This window comes from Lutra lutra, chromosome 14 (assembly GCF_902655055.1).
Source record: "Lutra lutra chromosome 14, mLutLut1.2, whole genome shotgun sequence".
NCBI classification, from domain to species: Eukaryota; Metazoa; Chordata; class Mammalia; order Carnivora; family Mustelidae; genus Lutra; species Lutra lutra.
Window position 1 is genome coordinate 7,044,348 of NC_062291.1, and position 20,291 is coordinate 7,064,638.

Consider the following 20,291-nt stretch of genomic DNA (forward strand, 5'->3'; position numbering starts at 1 on the left):
TAATAAACTGGTAAAAAAAAATATTTGATATGAAAATGTTACCTGATCAATGATAGAATTTAGCTTGGTAAGTAACAGAAATCCTCGGCCGTGGACAAGGTATTGGCCCAGTGTAGCCATGTGTGTCTCCTCCTCTTCTTCCTCCCTGGCCTCCACCCTCTGGACCACCGCATTGCAAAGCCGGTTGACATCCGTCAGAAATTCACGTGCCAGTGAGTTACTGTCGATGCTCATGACCGAGCTATCAAATAAATATTACCAAAAAAGAAGATTAGAGAAATAAAAATTTATGTTTAAAACTAAGTGTTTTTAAGATTGGTTGTTTTTAACCAAAGACTGACTTTACCGGGCATTGGTATTTAACCCAATAATATTTTCAGGCATAGTCCTGATCTAGTTAAGTGTTCCTTAAATATTCTCACATGGCAGAAATAGTCGTGGGTGTGACAGTCCCTGAGCATTACCAAGAACAGGAAGTGAAAGCACAGTGAGAAAATACACAACGAGTGGTGGCAGTTAAGGTGAATTCTGACCTTCTTTAACAGCCTCAGCATAGGATGTATAGTGCACTGTTCTTGCTCTACATGGCTTCCAAAAGAATGAATGGATCTTTTTAAAAATATAAACTGTTTTTCACATGATGGAACTGACAATCATACACCCTCCCCTCAACAACCAGGGTTCAGTTAATGGAGAGAAAAGGATTTATAATCAGGTAAATAAAAATTGAAGAATTCTCGCAGCTGAAGCTATGCCACTTCACTTCTTCCTATACATTTAAATCAAAGGGCAATGCGACATTTTGAGATAAAGGAAGATAATAAGGTAAAGCAGACAGAAGAGAGGGAAAACACCAATATAAAGAAAAAAGATGGGCAACTATTTAGAAAGGAAAAATCATGAACAATAAAATTCCCAAAGAATTTCAGAACAGTTTCATCTTAGGGCAAAAAGTAATTTTGAGACATCCAGTAACCTTTAAAAATGTTTTAACCTGGAGAGATTAAATAAGAAGTATATTGTGGAGTCTTTCTTCACCCAAGGGCGGGGCATGGGGTGCGGCGGGAGGGTGGGATGGTGGATGCCTCCTAGCCCCTTCGGAGAAGGCAGTGGAGCCCATTCCCAAGGGGCAGGGCCAGCCTCTGAGCCCTAACCAAACGAAGCACGCCTGATTCAGGAGCAGCCGGCACGCATCCAGCCGGCAATATCCGACCTATACGATGCTGCTTGCAAAGAGGCAACCAGCCAATCAGGCTCTTTCTGTCTCAGGAATTTGAATAAAGGGACACAGCTGATGAGTTGCAAAGCCACATAAAGATGGGCTTGTGGTAGTCCTTGTGAGGTAGCTGAGGCGCAGAAGAAAACAACGGGGTGAAAATGAACTACTAGGATACAAAGGGAAGCAGATAGACATGAAAGGGAGAGACTAAAGAAATTCCTAATACTACTTTGGTTCCTGTTCATTTTGGGGTCTGATGATTTATGTCCTGGATTCCCATCAGAATACTAGGTGTTATTATAGTAACAATCTCCTCTGTAGCATAACAAAGTTCATTAGTTTTAACATTGTTGATTACTAGGAAAAAGGATAAAAAATAAAATGTACATTATTCATCTCAAAATATCCTCCCTTATAGAAATATTGGCTTTTTACAAAGCTTTCATAAGGTAAAATTATTCAATAAATCAAATAATTTATAATAATATAAACTATATATTATAATATGTACGTAATATATAAACTTATCTATATTCAGTCCATAGTTACTGATTTTATTAACTTATTTCACCTAATTTGTCACAGATTTTAAGGTACATAATTTAGTGCGCCACTAAAACAAGTAACACTGCCAATTAAAGTATAACACAATGACTTCTGATCTCACCTTCTAGGCCGTCAAGACTACCCACCATTCTTAAGAGTGCTACACTACTGTTCTTGGGATTTTCTTCCAAAGATGCTGACATCATTCTGAAAGTTTCGATGCTGGCACCTAATCTTACCACATAGGATCAGAAGAAAGTTTCCAAAAATATTTAAAACTCATCAGATGTAGTACAGCAAGCGTGTAACTGAGCTAAAGTGCTGATATGAACCACTAAGGACCGAGTTCCCCCAGGAGCAGGCAAGAGCGACCCCTTCACCAAGCACAGCCAGCTCCCAGTGCTTACTAGACACCACTGAGTACAAGGCACACTGCAACTTTAGCAAAATTAAAAATGTGAAAAACTTTAACATTACGGTAATAATTAGGGTCTATTTTCTGGAAATGAAGATAATGAAAATTAGCATGAATATTTAGGTATGACTATTACTGAGGAAATAATTTCAATGCTACTTCCTATAAGCACAAGATACCACGTTGGCAAAAAACATTACAATATATGCAGAAATATATGTTATTCCTGATTTTTAAATGTACATAAAATAGACACGGTTACATAAATAGATAAATAAATAATATAATAGATAGATAAATAATAGATAGATAAATAAATAAATTATTTATAAGTGATCTGACCTGTTTTGATTCACAAAGATATTCTGGAAATCTTTTCACATGCTCTCTCTCTTACTCTTTCTGCTAGCTTCTGGCATGCTGCTGCCTGCATATGTAACATGTTCATCATATAGAGTACTGTTAACTATGCAGCCATTCTCTTATTGAGTATTTAGGCTATTTCTAGTTTTGATTATCATAAACAGAGCTGCAATGAACATCCTTCTACTACTTGCACATTTATCCTTTATGTGCTTGTGGCAGAAACTGCTGTTACTTCCTCCTACAATAGGTTTTACACATTTCTTGTTAGGTCTCTTCCAGGGTGTTCTGTAGCTTTTGCTGTTGTTCTGAATGGGATTTTGTTTCCATTATATAATCTAATTAGGAAAGAGAACTGGTATGTAGGAGGCAAATGGAAGGATATTTATGTTGATGCAATAATCATATATCCAAACTTCTTACTGAACTTTCATTAATTTTTTTTTGAGATTTCCAGACATAAAACCCTATCATCTACAAATAACAAAAATTCTGAATTCTCCTACCCAGTATTCAAACACTTTCTACTCTTCAAAGTGCATTAGTTAGCACTAACAGAACATCATCAGTAGGGGTGATGGGAGATACTTCTGCCTTGAACATTAATAAATCTTCATTTCTTCCTGCACATCTAACAGGGATGTTGAACTTCAATGAATGCCTTTCAGCCATTCTGAATGCCAACTGAAAAGATGATTGCATGGTATATTTAATTTAATTAATTAATTTTTAAAAGATTTTATTTATTTATTTGACAGACAGAGATCACAAGTAGGCAGAGAGGTAGGCAGAGAGGTAGGCAGAGAGAGAGGAAGAAGCAGGCTCCCTACTGAGCAGAGAGCCCGATGCGGGGCTCAATCCCAGCACCGTGAGATCATGACCTGAGCCAAAGGCAGAGGCTTTAACCCACTGAGCCACCCAGGTGCCCCTGCATGGTACATTTTAAAGATTCTTTAAAATATTTCAAATATCCAGAAAAGTACAAAGAACATATAAGAGGCGGATATAGCAAAAGCTCAGATTTAGCAAAATTAACAGTGTGCAGTGTTCAGATCAGTGTGTGTGTATGTATGTGTGGTGTGGGTATGTGTGTGCAAAGAAATCAAACCTTATAGTACAGGAAAGTCACACCCCACCTCACTTCTTCCTCTCTTTAGTTGGTGTTTATCATTTCTATACATGTTTTTATAAGTTTTTACATGTTTACAGCCACAAAAATCACATAACTACGTAGTTTCAAAGGCTTAGACAGAAACAAGTATTTTGGCTGCTTATATCTATTACATTAATACTTACCAATCTCTCAACACTTCTGTAACATTTAGAGTCTTTATAATTTGAGCTCATGAACCAGATGAAACAAATACTCCTAGAATAAAGCTTCACCTATTTAAAGAAAAGACAAACATATTAATGGTAATAGTAAAACAAGTAATTTTAATAAAGTTCTGACACAAAAACCATCATATTTGATGTGAAAGAAGCCAAAGAAGTTTTTGAACCTCAAGAACACACTACGAAATTTCTAGAGCTCCAAGAATGGAATCTTGAGACAGGAAGTGTTAGAACATACTTAATCTGAACAAGGCAACTTGATCACAGATCCCTAATCCTCCCTTCCTTCCAACTCCTCACAATCTCCAGGTAAATCAGCAGTTAACATAAGGGGAATCAGCGCAGTATCAGTCTTCTTAACACTGAGTCTAGAGACAGTGGAATACCATCGACATACATACTATGGGTAGCCAAGTTATTACTCTTCTGTGAGAGTGAAAGGCACCTGAGGATATATGAAAACTCAAAAAAATACTAAAACCAAACAATGAATAAACTCCCACCAAATTTCATATCCTTGTTCAAGTTTTAAAAACGAATTAACCTTTTGTGTACAATACAATGAAGGCTATTTCTGAACACTAAAGGATGAATTCCTACTTCTAGGGTAGCAACAAATGCTTCTGTTTAGTTACCTGTTTTCCCCTTCTCTATAGTTGTGCCCAGGTGAGGCATAAAAAATATTTTCTTATTACAGGTACAAGGCAACCATGAACGTTTATTTTGAGACAAGTGTTTAAATCAGAGTGATCTTTAATTCCTTCAAAATGCACAAATCTAGAGAACTTTCTTGAATTCCCCTCAGCTTGGCAAACTACTTATACCACATTATTCTGGGCACTTGAGGATAAAGGAGGCAGGAAATGGACTGGGGGCTGTTAAGACTACACAGGGCTTCGCGTGATGCAGGAAAGACACCTCTTCCCAGACCGGTCAGCCCCATGTCAGGCACACAGCTACCCAAGCACAGGCTAAGCTTCAGTCCTGCTGCCGCACTCGGAGCACCAGGGGCCAGTGTGTCACTGCCCAACCAAAGGAGAAAGCCCTGGAATGTGGTCTCAGTTCACCCTCCACACCTGCTCCTGCCGCATCCTCAGCTCATAAGCCACCCACCTATTTTCAACTCTAAAATTATAGAAAGGCAAACTATCAATCAAATTATGAGTCTAAAGATGGTATTTTATTAACTGCCGTGACTCCGACTACCTTCCGGTTTGGACTACTACAAGGTGGAGCCGTCCATCGGGGGATGCCATGGTGACTCCAGGTAACTCGGCACGGCCATGAGAAGTGGAAGCTGACACACAACTGGATCCATCTGTTTTTTTTTTTTGTTATCGGGGGACATTTCTAGGCCATGCTGAGTGATTTCTCTAAATCTCTTAAACTGGGATGGCTTCTTTATCTGTATTTTGCACGGCCCAGCTTGGATGTCCATGGAGTTTCACTCTATTCGAGATCGTAATTTTACCAGCCAGCACAGTTGGCATGACCTCTTTTACTCTGCCACCACCCTCGATAAACACAGCTGCATTCGAACTTTTGTCATCCTGCATTACACTGGGTGTCCATGAAGTCTGCAAATAGGAGTTTTAAAAAATAGACTGAAGATGTCCTTAGGGCATTATATGTATTTGCCTCTGTTTCTAAACTACATAAACACCCTGTAGGTACTTATGACTACCTTACCCCCAAGGTCATGAATTCCTTAAGGATGGGGACCCGGTCTTATCACTTATTCCACTTTATAGCCAAAATGCTAAATTTAAAAATCATCCTTATTACTATCATATTCAACTTCCAATGCAACTATTATTATAATGTCATAATAAATAAAACTTCCTCACAATGTTACCAGAATTTTTATATTAAAATAAATGAAAAGCATAATAACAAAGTACCTATAATCTTATAAATGAACTCAGGAAAATAAGTTTTTCTAATACAGTAACTGGTAAAATATAAAACACGAATGGCCAAAACAAAGAGCAAAAACCTGACAATGTATTAGCTATGCCTCTTAGTTCCATTTCATCAGAAATTTCATTAATATGGCATTTAATTCAACATATATTTATAGGACACTTATTATCTGCTGGCTACTATTTTTGGCACGGGGAATAGGGCAAAAACAAAATCCCCACCCTCATGGATTCCATGAGGTAGAGACAGATGAAAACAAACATACTGTAACATCAGTAAGTGCTATAAAAAATAAAACAGTAAAGATACAGAGTGACTGGGACGCTACTTCAGAGAGGGTGACAAGGACTGTCTAAGAGGAAGTATCTGAGCAAAAGCCTGAATGAAGTCAGAAAATGGGTCATCTAGGAAAAGTATTCCAGGGCCTTGAGGTTAGTTTATGTTTGATGCATTGGATACTGAGTGCAAGATAAGTTAAAAACTATTACAACAAGTGAGAGAAGTCACTCATTTCCACTTGCCAGGGATTGAAGTAAAGTGTGGAAAGATGAAACAAAAATGCTGCCCCGGAACCGTTTCTCCCCAACAAGGGGAGTCTCCTTCCTGCCTGCCTCCCACCACAGAGAGTCTGCAAGGCATTTTAAGCCTGTGTGAAGAAAAGCACAGTTTAGTGACAGACAAGACTGGGAGGAGAGCAGGGGAAAGGGAAAATAAAGTTCAGTGTGAGCTATGTTGGGTTTGACAGGCGGTGTGGGAACCAAGTGAAGGACCCCGCGGATCTGCCAACCTGGCGCGCAGGTGGGGAGGCTGGACCTGGCAGGTCAGTTCGGGAGTTACCAGCCTACAGATGTGTTTAAACAGGACTAGAACCCAGAGCGTGCTGTCCAACAGAACTTTCTGCAATGACAGGACTGTAGCCAGTGGCTATTGTAGTGATCTGTGGGGACCTAGGAAATGCATATAAATGAAGCAGAGAAGATTCTAGGACTGAGCCCTGAGGTTAGCACCCCCACATCAGGGAGAGGAGTAAGATCCAACACAGGAGACTGAGAAGGAGCAGCAAGTAGGGCAGGAGAAAAATCAGGGGAGTGGTGCCTCCAAAAGACCAGGTAAAGAAAGCCTCAAACGGGAAAAGCTGACCAGACATGTCAAATATTGTTGGAAGGCTCAGTAAGATGAGGACTGGGAGCGGACCACTAGATTTAGCAACATGGAAGTTACTAACAACCTTGTCAGATGGTCTCAGTGGAGTGGCAAAGACAGTGAAGAAGACGGGCAAGGAGTTTAAGATGGCTCTTGAGAAGTTCTGCCATAAAGGGCGGCAAGGAGATAGGGGCAGCTGAACAGAACATGGGATGGGGGAGGTGGTGCTTTTTTTTTCTTAACAAGTGACATTATAGCATATTTGTAAGCTGAGATACTATTATAGCATGTTTATATAGCGTATTTCTCCAAAGAAAAAAGGAAAATAGAAGAAAAACTAGAATGAGAGGAGGTCGCTGCAGTGGGCAGTATGAAGGGGATGTGGTGTACACGTGCTAGGCACACCGGCAGTTCATGGAATGGAACCAAAAGGATGACAGACCATGTAAGCACATGCAGAAAAATTGGTATATCTGGCAGTGAATGGCCCAATATTTTGGTGCTTCTCTTTTCTTGGTGGAATAAACTGCAAGGTTGCGGGCTGAGAGTGAGAAGTAGGAGGAGGTGTTACCTGCTGAGTGGAATGGGGTTGAAAGCAGCTGCCCATAAGAGACTTCTTACGAAGCTGCCATTAGTAATTAAGATTGAGTTCAGCTCTTCAATTCCTGGACCCATACCTCAGCCAGTCCAATTCCCCAACATGTTTGCAAGCACAGAATGACAGAATGGAGGATGTCAAATCCCTTATGGGAGTCTAGATAGATGACAGGCACAGCATTCTCCCATCTGTGCCTGCGGTGTCCCTGCCAAAGGTAGCAACTGGGTTATCCGGAAAGAATTATTCTTAGAAAACCCCTGTAACCCTTACTGCTCATCTTTTCCTTCTGTAAATATTTGAGAATCTTTTAAGTTGATCTCTAGAATTGTTTGTGGAGGTAACATCAAGCTCACTAAAGTCTACAGAATCTATGTTCTTGTTTTATAATTTTGGAACTTTGGTCCTCCACTGTTTTCTAATAGTGTTCAAATTCCCCAGAATTGCTCAAGGATTACCCGCTCATCAATGACATTGACACATTTTCTCAGAATCTGAACCTGAGATGTGAGCATTTAGGGAAGTCAGAGATTCTGGTACCATTTCCTCTCTAATCATGGGCTTAAAGTTTCTATTATTCTTACATCCATCTTTATTAATCTTTATTAATCTGTGTGGAGGGCATTCTTCACACCAGAGAAGTCAGTAATAAAACAGAAACTGAGTTTCATTTACTCTCTGTATGCAATTATAGGGTCAGGTTGTTTTTTTTCCATCTTTAAATGTGAGTGGAGTTGACACACAATGTTATATTAGTTTCAGATGTACAATGTAGTGAGGCAACTTTTCCTCATGAAATCTATTATTTGCTTGCTGTTCATCGTCTATATATAAAATGTAAAAGGTCAGCCTGAACCTTTTTCAAAACCTCAGCGCATTATCTCTTAGGGCTATATTCCTCTTTTACATGAGATTCCTGCATCCACATCTATATATTTTTGTTTCATATCCTCCTTTCCTTCTTCCGCACATGTTATTTTAAAATATGAGTTCATTTGGCCACTTGACCTTGCTCTTTTCTTCACATACTATTTCCAGTTGTTCAAAAAAACTCTGCCTATGGCCAGCTTAAACACACTTCCCCTTCTGGAGACTACATCCATGGCATCATATCTATCTTTACTTGGAAATTTAGGAACTCTGTATTTCTTTTTTTTTTTTAATAACTCTGTATTTCTAATTCTCTATATTCCAGCTTTCCTCCATATTCCTCTTACTGTTTCTTACTTATTCATTTACCATGCACTAAAATACCCACTCTGTGCTAGGTACTAAGAACACAAAATGTGAAAGTAATTTCAGTTTCTGCCTCTAAGAAGGTCCCATTACAGTGGCAAAGGCAAACCAACACACAGGGTGTTGTGTACAGATAAGGGGACACTAAATCCAATTTGGGTAGTCAGGGAAGCTTCATGAGGGTGTAATCTTTCACTAAACGTTGAACATGTAAAGGAAGAGAGAAAGGGGCGGGGGAGTTGGGGCACCTGGGTGGCTCAGTGGGTTAAAAGCTTCTGCCTTTGGCTCAGGTCATGATCCCAGGTGCTGGGATAGAGCCCTGCATCGGGCTCTCTGCTCGGTGGTGAGCCTGCTTCCCGGCCCTCTCTCTCTGCCTGCCTCTCTGCCTGCTTATGATCTCTGTCTGTCAAATAAATAAATAAAATCTTAAAAAAAAAAAGAAAAGAAAAGAAAAGGGGGGAATAAAGGCATACAGACAGAGAGAGTAGCTCAAGTCAAGTCCCTGACAGAATTATGGTAAGTTTGGTATCAAAATGTAAAGCAAGAAGCAGGCAGATAAGGATGGAGAGAGTAGTGACCAAGGGTAAGTAAAAAGAACTTCTGGTGGACTGAGAACTCGGCAGAGGTCAAAACCCATGAATTTTGGGTAGAATCACTTTTCTCGGATGGTTGAGACTCTCTAGCAGGGCTCAGCTGCCTGGATCTAGCAGCAAATAGCGCAGACTGTATCACCGACGTAGAAATGAGAGTTTGGGTGGGTGGAGGAAGGGAAAGAGAACTAAAGTACAAGTGGGAGAACAATCCATATGGTCAAAACAGAGATACAGACTGGCGAGGAAAGAGAAAGAGGCCAGGCAGATGTTGATACACAAGCTACAATCAATCAATCTCTCTCTGAAATCAAAGAATAAAAAATGAGGGAATATTAAAAGGAAAAAAAAACCACGAGGGAATAAAGGATACTGGAATTTTTAGATTTCTGAAACAAGTAGTTCAGATGATAACACCTAGAGTGTAACCATGCAAGCAGGTGCCTGAAATGCAGGTTAAGGTCACTGCAGTTGAGTAAACCATGACGCTAGTTTTTTGGACAACAGATCATAGTTAGCTCTTAAAACAAAAGCTCCTTGATGACAGGGATTTTGACTGTTGCATTTACTGCAAAATCTACAGCATCTAGACCACCATGTGGCACAACTATTTGCTGAATTTGTCAAATGAATGACATGGGTTTCTCTCAGGGTTCCCATTATGTCCACCTGTCTAATGAAGCCCTCACAGTGAGTCGAAATTAGGCTGAGTTATCAGCTCTTCTCGTTATCTCCTTAACCTTCTGGAAATGAAATGGTCAATAAAATTAGTCAGCAGCAGCTCTGCTTTTATTGAGTGAGACTCCCCACAGACATTTGGATAGTTGACTATGATATCTTAGCTCTGTTCTGGTTCTGTGATTAATTGCCACAACGCATTATCCAAAAGATCACAGAATTAAGCTATCACCCTCAGTCCTGTGGATGCTGACACAGTCATTTCCTTGACATGCAGTATAAAACTACTACACCTCCCCCTACACCAAGTCATCACTGCCTATGTTCTTCAGTCTTAGGCATTTTTAAATACCTTGTCATTTCTGTGTTTCAACCAGTGCTACCAAAAATATTACAGTGACCACTAAAAATAAAATCTCAAGCTCAACAGCAGAATAAGGGCTCCTACATCACCAAGTTTCCTCTCCAAGAACTATCAAATCTATCATTCATTCACTCATTCCTAAATTCAAGCAAAATTTATTATTCAATAAATATTTTAATAAATATGTACTGATCTCCTTACTCATTCTATTTTCCTAGGTGTTGAATCTGTTGTGAATAGTCAGCATTGTGATGGTGGTGAAAACAAAGGCAGAAGAGTGTGAATCTAGCAACTACTGGCCGCCACATAGCGTGAAGTCTGGCTTCCTTTTCCATGAAATGTCCATCCCACAGAGTTACTATGTAGATCTATGAAGATTATATAACATCAGTAAACATTCTTGGCAAATAGAGTTCCCTCTAGGTGCCCAGCACTAGGTGGTGGTAGAGAGCGCCATCTGGAGGAGGAAAGAGATCATCACAATCCTTCCTCGGAGCAGTGTGTATGGAAATGTCAATATTAGACTTTATGACCATACAGTTTTCAAGGAAGCACTGAAAATAAAAGTAGGGAGTACCAGTATATTTTGTTTTTTCCATGTCTTGTGACTTCTACAGAAAAGGAGTAGAGGAAAAATACAATAAGAAAGCTCATAATAATGAAATTTACTCTTAGAAATCATACCTTTTCCTCAAGAAATGGTAATATCTGAAGGTCTCAACTCCTAATTTTCATCAAATGCCCAAAGTCCTGGCAAATTCATTTTTAAAATAATATTATATGCTTGCCTAAATTTCTTAATTAATATAATACTAGAGAAATTACCACTGGAAAGAATTTTTTTTAGAAATGTATTATGTACCAAAAAGGAGGAGACTGCTATCAACTGCAGGATTATTGAGAGCACTAAACACAACACGACACGTAGTAATAAGTGTTCAATGAATTCTGCTGAACCAGAACCTGCGGTGATTTGAAGCAGCCTTCTTGAAAATAAGGGCTGGTCATTATGGACTATTAATTATGCTAAATCCCATCTCTCCAGAGTTCAATATATGTGGAATATAGACTGATTAATGACTTTCCCAAAGATCTCATATATTCTTTGCAACACAACACTAAAAATTAAAAACGCTTTGGGAAAACAATAATAACACTATTTATGCCATTTCATAAGTGATATAAATAAAGGTATGAATGTGAATAAGTTAGAATCACACATTTTCACAATGGCAGAAACTTTAGGCATCATATTCTCCACCCCACATTCTACAGATGACAAAAACCGAAGCCCACAGGTCCGCTCTCCCACGGTTAAGTCCCATGACGGTTGCCTTAGGAGTTACATGATATTTTTAGAGCTAATTAATGAGAACTAAAATAGCCAAGTTTAGAAGACACAGACTTTCTTCTTCGGTCAGGTCAATTAAAAATTAGACAATGGGCAAAGAAGTTTCCTTAACACTAAATACTATCTCTAAATGTTATCCAGAACCTTTACTCAAACCCGCTAGATTGCAATCTGTACACCTGGAAACAAGCTTCAAAAACCTCTCTCTACAAACTTTTGGGTTGTTGCACTAAGTGCAACTGTAACTGGGCAGTAATCCAGTCACTCTGTCCTACGCAGTTTCACTCCTCCAGGCTAATATCCTGCCACCCCAAACTTCTCAAGGTGTTCTATAGCTTCATGCTATCTTTCCCCATGGGTTTCCACATTTCCCATTTACATCAAGAAGTAAATGAACTGGGGGGGGGGGGGGGGCGGGGACAAGAAGCAAAACACTCTGCTCCTCCTAGAAAGAAGTATTTACATTTTAACAAGAAGCAACAACTTCAGTCTAACTGAAATTACAACATAAGAGGGGTAGAAGTTGGCTCTGATATAGATGTTCCATATTAAAAATATAGGACTACAGGGGCACCTGGGTGGCTCAGTTAAGCATCTGCTTTGGGCTTAGATCATGATCCTGGGGTCCTGGGATCAAGCCCCGCATCAGGCTCCCTGCTTGGTGGGGAGCCTGTGTCTCCCTCTCCTGCTCCCCCTGCTTGTGCGTGTGTGCACTCTCTCTCTCTGTCTCTCTCAAATAAATAAACAATAAATAAAATCTTTAAAAGAAAAATGTAGGACTACAATAATCCTTAACCAGTAAATGTGGGGCGGGAAACAAAGTACAGTTCCTACTTGTATTCTGCATTATGCCTTTAGGCTAAGTTAAAGTACAAAAATGTGCTGAAATATTTTCAATTTATGTAGAATTGCATAGGCTGATAAAGAAAACTCAATAAAATGAAAAGGGCAGTGGTTCAGAGCAAAGGGTAGAAATCTAAGAAAGCAATAGCCCCAGGAAAGTGAACATACTATTTTTTTTCATATTTCAGGGAGTCCACAAACAACACTGCCTGCACCCCTCTCCCTAAGCCCATGATGTTTTGCTTAATACTCTCAATTCTCTCTATCGTGCTTGCCTGGACACCTGTGATTGGCCCAGAAAGAAGTCATCGTGGCTCCTCATTTGACAAAACTGGTCCAGGCACGGTGTAGCAAGTCAGAATTTTAAAATAAATTCAGAGGAAGTGACACCAAAATGTATCAAAGTTAAGCCCTTCAACAAGCAGTTCAGTTTCCCTAAAACAGATTGGGCAACTAGATATCTCTGAAGAGCCTGCATTTGATCCTGAGCACCAAAAGAATGGAAATTGAGACACCTGTGATTATAGTGAGGCAGCAATAAACAGAACCATGAAGGCTCATCCAGGTAGATCATCCGTCCTCTCCCCTGCTTTACCTCTCTGCTGGAAGAATGTGCTAAAAATTTTATACTGCATAGCTGATACGTCCTCAAAACAGATCTCTGGGTTTCTACAGAATAATGATAACAACGACGATGACGTAGCTGCCATCTACAAGCGACTACTACCCATCAGGCACTCCTAAAAGCACTCCCCTACAGCTGTTGGTTTAATCCTTACAACAACCTCATAAGTATAATTAGATCCCTACTTGTCACATGTTAAAAGCTGAAGCACAGTAAGGTTAAGCAAGTGCTTCAGGTCACAGAGCTACTGAGTGTCAGAGGCAAGATTCAGATGCAGGCAATCTGTCTGTATTCTGCATAAGACTTTCTCTTCTCCTCCAACAAACCAGCTCCTCCTTCCTCATGCTGTTTCCATGGATGGCCTCTACCCAGTCACTCAGGGAGCAACCGGAACAGCACTTCATCTGGGCCCAGTCAGTTCTTTGGCTTGACAGCAGCCACTTGCTAACTCTATGAACTTGGCTTCTCGGCTTCCTCTCTCTAAGCCTCAGTCTTATCTAGAAACACGTCACGTCGTTGTTGTGGATATTTAAATTACACGAGATAACGCACATAAAATGCATTGCACAGTGCCGGGCACACTGCAGGAAGATCAATACTTACTCGCGATTATGATCACGACCTTGAATCTGTTTCTCCCCCTCCAACCTGAGGCCTGAGCGTCCTCGGCTCCTCCACCCCTCTGCCACCCTCTTAACTGTCACACTGCCTGGTCGACTTTCCATCCAATCCAAATTCTATAACTGCTAAAACTGTCATTCACGTTTCTTAAAATAGTAAGCGACACTCCAGTTCTTAGGGAGGAAGTTTCCAACTCATTATTACTATTATCATTATGGTGCTCTGTACTTCCCTCACTGTCCAACCTTCCTCAGCTCTTGGTACACCTCAGGACACCCTCTACCGTTCCATAATTCCTCCTAAGGGTACTCACTTTCTCAACATGATTTCACTAATGCTTTTTGTCATGTTGCTGCTGCTATAGAAATTCCTATTAATTCCCAGTTAATTACTTTCTACGTGCCTCTTAGGACTCACCGCATTGTGTTACAGTACTGTATTGTTTCTTTCCAAACTAGATTATACTTCCCTAAAGAAGAGGAGACGGGTCTCATTTGTTAAAACAAACAAACAGAAAATCAAATCAAACAAAAAGAAATCTTGCCTAACACAGTGCCACGAATAGTAAGCGCTCAACAAATAAACACCAATTCACTTAATACTATGATAGAAAACATTTTAATATTCAAATTACTTTAGGAAATCTTCCTGCAGCTAACACTTTCAGAAAGAGCCACATTTACAAAAGCCTTTTTCCATTCCTTAGCAAGCATTTAAGATACTAAGGAAAGCGTTACAGAAACATGTAGAAATTTCAACAAAATCTTCTTAGATTAAAAACAAAAAACTTCAGCAATAAAATCTTGGATGTTTATTCTTCCTATGTTAAAGATTATAATGCAGTGTATATAGTTTAAGAGCTCTTTAAAACCAATTCTAGAAATAATGGTTTTCCATACCTCTTAAGGAGACACTATAAACAGAGCTTGGCTTCTTATCCTAAATGTGAAATGAAAACAATAAAAATAATTTCTACAGCAACATCATAATGATCAGTAGTTTCTAATATATATTTGGTATAAGGTAAAAGATTTTATAAAATAAGTTTCTGAAATACTGAACACAGATATGTACAAGCTTTGAAGATACCACATAAGTGTACATAGCAATAGTTTCCTCTTATTCCTTCATAATTCTTTTTTTTTTAAGATTATTTATTTATTTGACACACACAGAGAGAGAGAGAGAGATCACAAGTAGGCAGAGAAGCAGGCAGAGAGAGAGGGGGAAGCCCCGCTGAGCAGAGAGCCCGATGCGGGGCTTGATCTCAGGACCCTGAGATCATGACCTGAGCCGAAGGCAGAGGCTTAACCCACTGAGCCACCCAGGTACCCCTCCTTCATAATTCTTATACACACAGTGAAAATTAGCTTTATTCTAAAAACCATTTAGTTGGGACAGTCAAGTACAGACAAATGCATTCACTGCTATAAAACTTTTCACATCAAGAAAGATTAACAGTGAGATCAAATTCAGATCCAGCTACTTAATCTACTGCTCTCTAACCATCCATGAAGATGGACAGATAGTAGGAGAGAAGGGCATAGGGAGTGAGAGTGATAGAGAACAGAAATAAAAAAGGAATATATATATATACATATATACAAAGCAAATGCATTTCAGATTCAACCTACACTTAATATTTTTTTTTCTGCCTCATTGAGTATCATCACAGTTTAGTTTCTACCACTATGGCAAAAATGTAGACACATGCAAAGACAAAGGGTTAAAATTATAAATGAGTTACATACAAAAAACCAAACACTATCACTTTGAGTAGTGTATAAGGCATTTTTTGGCTACGAGATTATTTTCTTAAAATCCATTAAAATCATTCAAGAGGTCGATGGCACAAAGAATACCACACTAAAAGTCAAGGGACTTTTGGTTTTCTATTTTGCCTCAACACTCTAGTATCTCAGGTAAAATGCTTAACCTTTCTGATCCCGATTCTTCTTATACATATTAAAACAAAAATAAAACTAGATGACCTCTATCTTTAAGGCTGTGAACTTTCATGATAGTACAGCGTTCAGAAAATAGTAATGCAGTAACAGTAAACATCAAATTTCATTTAAGATTAAAATCACACATTCTAGGGACACCTCGGTGGCTTAGTCGGTTAGGCGTCCAACTCTTGGTTCTGGCTCAGGTCATGGCCTCATCTCAGACAGACAGACAGACAGACAGAGCCTGACCGGACCCCAAGCAGAGTCTGCTTGAGATTCTCCCCCTCTCCCTCTGCCCCTCTCCCAACTTTCTCTCTCAAGTAAATAAGTAAACTCTTTTTAAAAAATTATACATTCTAAATGTTCCCTTAAATTGTGCATAATCAAGTTCTGTCAAAACTACCTTACTGGGATTCTATTTTTCAGAAATAATGTGTAGAGAAAATAAATATCTTTCAGCTGTATGGAATATACGATTTCAAAAACAATCTCCAAAATATTCAAATACAGGAAAAAAGAACAGTTACCAGCATTACCATCTTTGGAAGCATTATTAAAGAGGAAATCCAGAGAACAGTAAAGGATTTTAATCTTTAATGAACTCTAAGTTATAATGCAATAAAGATCTAATAAAGTCTAGATAAGCAAATATTAATAAGCAGCATAAAAGAAGCTGATAGGTATAAGCAGCTGTTCTACAAGTTACACCAGTAAAACCTCCTTTTGGCATTGGCCAGGATACACTGAACTGTGCACTTCAATGAATCCATACCCAGAAGCAGTAACAATGAATGCATTTTATGAACTGATAAATGTTTTGTTGCCCTTTCAGATAAGCCACATTAATATACTAAAAGAGGAAATTATTCTTAGCATTGTTTAATTTCACACTCATCCAAACTCAAATAATTACACTGCTAAAATAATACGTATGCAATTATGATTATTCTTCTTCAACCTAAGGAACTCAGACAAGTGAACTACAGAACTAATAAGAATTCTATTGTAGCAAATCACATTTTGATCAGAGCAATCTTAAAGATGGAAGAGAAAGGAAAAATTAATATACTATTACTGCTCTTTAAAAAATCATAATACTCAAGTGAGCATGTAGAATTGTTTCACTTATGCTAAATAAATTACTGAAAACACATTTGGCCAAAAATCAAATGCTACAACAAAAAAATTTAAACGTAATTAACCAAAATATATTTGTAATAAGCAAAGATAGTTACCTTTGAAACAGTTAAGCACAAGAACAAGTTCCTAAAAAAATAGCGAATCCATCCCAACAACAATCTTGGGGGTGGGACATGGTTAAACCATGCCAAAAAACAGGCTTGAAAGTAGAGAAAAAATAGCCAACAACATTATTCACAAAATTAGAACAAATAATACTAAAATTTCTATGGAACTACAAAAGAACCCAAATAGCCAACCTGATCTTCTGTTTTTTTTTTTTTTAAATCTTCTTCTTTTTTTTTTTTTTTTCATATTTTTTATTTATTTATTTGACAGAGAGATCACAAGCAGGCAGAGAGGCAGGCAGAGAGAGAGGAGGAAGCAGGCTCTCCGCCGAGCAGAGAGCCCGATGCGGGGCTCGATCCCAGGACCCTGAGATCATGACCTGAGCCGAAGGCAGCGGCTTAACCCGCTGAGCCACCCAGGCGCCCCATCCTGATCTTCTGTTTTAATGCTTTTATTTATTTATACACACATACATCACATCACATCTTCTTTATCCATTCATCTATTTACGGATACTTCGGCCGCTTCCATAATTTGACTAGTGAAAATAATCCTGATATACACACAGGGTACATGAATCCCTTTAAATAAGTGTTAGGCAAACCAGTCTTAAGAAGAACAAAGCTAGAGGTATCACAATCTCAGATTTCAATATATACTACAAAGCTGTACTAATCAAAACAATAGGGTACTGGAACAGAAACAGAAACATATATCAACAGAACAGAATAGAGAGCCCAGAAATAAACCCATGCTTCTATGGTCATATAATTTACAACAAAGGAGGCAAGAATATACAGTGGGAAAAAGACAGTCTCTACCAGACCACTTTCTTATACTATACACAGAAATTAACTCAAAAAGGACTGAAGACTAAATGTGAGACCTGAAACCACAAAAAATCACAGAAGAGAGCTCAGACAGTAATGCCTTTGATACCAGCCATAGAAACATTTTTCTAGATATATCTCACAAGGCAAGAAAAAACAAAAGCAAAACTAAACTATTGTGATTACACCAAAATAAAAAGCTTCTACACAGTAAAGGAAACCATCAACAAAACAAAAAGGCAATGTGTTGAATGGCAGATGTCTGCAAATGATATATCTAATAAGGGGTTAATATCCAAAATAGATAAAGAATTTATATAAACCAATACCAAAACCCAAATAATCTGATTAATAAATCGCTGGGCGACCTGAATAGACATTTTTCCAAAGAAGACATACAAATGGATAACAGACACATGAAGAAATGCTCAATATTGTTAATCACCAGAAAAATGCAAATCAGAATCACAATAAGATATCACCTTAAACATGACAGAACAGCTAGAATCAGAAAGGCAAGAAATGACAAATGGAGGATGTGGAGAGGAAGGATGCACTGTTGGTAGGAATGTACACTGGTGCAGCTACTGTGTAAAGCAGTGTGAAGCTTCCTCAGGATGCTAAAAACAGAACTACCCTATGGTCCAGTTATTCCACTACTGGGTATTTAACCAAATACGGTGAAAACACTAATCAAAAACATAGATGCCCCTTATGTTTATCGCAGCATTATTTACAGTAGCTAAGATGTGGAAACAACCCAAGTGTCCATCAATAGATGAATGGATAAAGAAGATGTGGTATATAAACGCAATGGAATATTATTCAGCCATAAAAAAAGAACGCAATCTTGCCATTTGCAATGACAAGGGGGGAGCTCGAAAATATAATGCTAAGCGAAATAAGTCAGAGAAAGATAAATGTTAGGATTTCACTCATATGTGGAGTTTAAGAAACAAAATAAATGAGCAAAGAAAAAAAGAGAAACAAACAACCCCAGACTCTTAAATACAGAGAACAAACTGGTGGTTGCCAGAGGGGCGGGAGGTGGGGGAGATGGGCAAAATAGATCAAGGGGCTTAAGAGTACCCCTAGCATGATGAGCACTGAGTAATATTCAGAATTGCTGAATCATTATAGCACCTAAAACTAATATAACACTGTTAGTTATATTTCAATAATAAAGAATAGCATGTCAAAGAAACAAAAATCCAAAAAGAAGAGGAAAGAAAATTAATATATATCAATATTTATCAAATGTGTAACTAGGCTTCAAGCATCGTCCCAAATATATATGACATGCAATATATAACGTATATAAATTACATAATTATATCAGATATAATTATATATAACTTAATATTCAAAAGTACCACAGAACAGAAATATGAAACTGTTATGATTTTAGACAGCTGAAATATCCAGAAATAGTCAAGAATGCTAGCCAGTAAATTTGATAAGGTGCTTCTAGAAACCACATTTCTCTGGTCTAGAAGCCTATATTCTTTTCAAAGGCTTCTTAAGAGAGAAGAGACTTATTTTAATTTTAATTTTTAATTTTTGAAAACTGTTTTAAAGATTTATTTCCCCATCTGAGAGAGAGAGCGCGCACAAACCTGCGCGGAGCCCCACGGGGGTGGGGGTAGATCCCCCAACCCTGAGATTAGGACCTGAGCAGAAACCAAGAGTCACATGCTCAACCTCCTGAGCCACCCCCGCACGCGAGAGAAGAGACTTCTTAAAAGAGACTTTGCAGGGGCGCCTGGGCAGCTCAGTCATTAAGTGTCGACCTTCAGCTCAGGTCATGATCCCTGAGTCCTAGGACTGAGCCCCGAACTGGGCTCCCTGCTGAGCCCCTCCCCTTGCTTGTGTTTACATTAATAAAAAAATAACTTTGTAACATCTTACAGTTTTCAGGTAAGATCTCAAGAGCGTTTTGTTCATCTACCAGAAGAAGTCCATATGTTAAGACCTTTATTTTACTTACTTGCAAAAAGTTGGTCTTCTACAATCTGTCAGAGTCAAAGAATGAAAGGAGAAGATGCCTTAGCAAGAAAGTAGCAGGAATAAAAATTTAGCGGGTTGTAGGAGATACAATTCTGGAACACGAGTCAGAAGGAGGCTCTGCTTCAATCCCTGCTCCAGCATCCCTAGATCTTTGATTCCCCATTCAGAGAATGAGAAGATGGAAATTATCTCTTGTTACTTTTTAAGCTCTAAAACGTGCTGGCAGTGTTCCTGAAATGTGTTAATGTTGCAATATAGAGAAAGAAACTTTGGTCAAAGCTATTTGATAAAAACTAATCAACACAAATTACTAAAAAAATCAGTGTTATGGGATCAGGAATCCTGAACTAATAAGCCTTATGCTTATGTGTACACACCATCCTCCCCCTAAAAAATGAAGAGGAAAAAAA

General features: G+C 38.6%; 1 protein-coding gene across 6 annotated transcripts in view; it reads right to left on the bottom strand.

Moving 5' to 3' along the window:
* LYST (lysosomal trafficking regulator) overlaps positions 1 to 20,291 on the bottom strand; it is a 188,617-nt gene that overhangs the window by 146,974 nt on the left and 21,352 nt on the right. For 5 of the 6 annotated variants that reach the window (XM_047703371.1, XM_047703368.1, XM_047703372.1 and 2 more), the window contains 2 exons: positions 3,840 to 3,929; positions 43 to 241 (listed from right to left, as the gene is read on the bottom strand). In XM_047703371.1, coding sequence (XP_047559327.1) covers positions 43 to 234 — 192 coding nt within the window. In that variant the 5' untranslated portion in view covers positions 235 to 241; positions 3,840 to 3,929. Of the gene's footprint in view, positions 1 to 42; positions 242 to 3,839; positions 3,930 to 20,291 lie in introns of those variants that run through there. The other variant, XM_047703373.1, reaches the window with a different exon arrangement.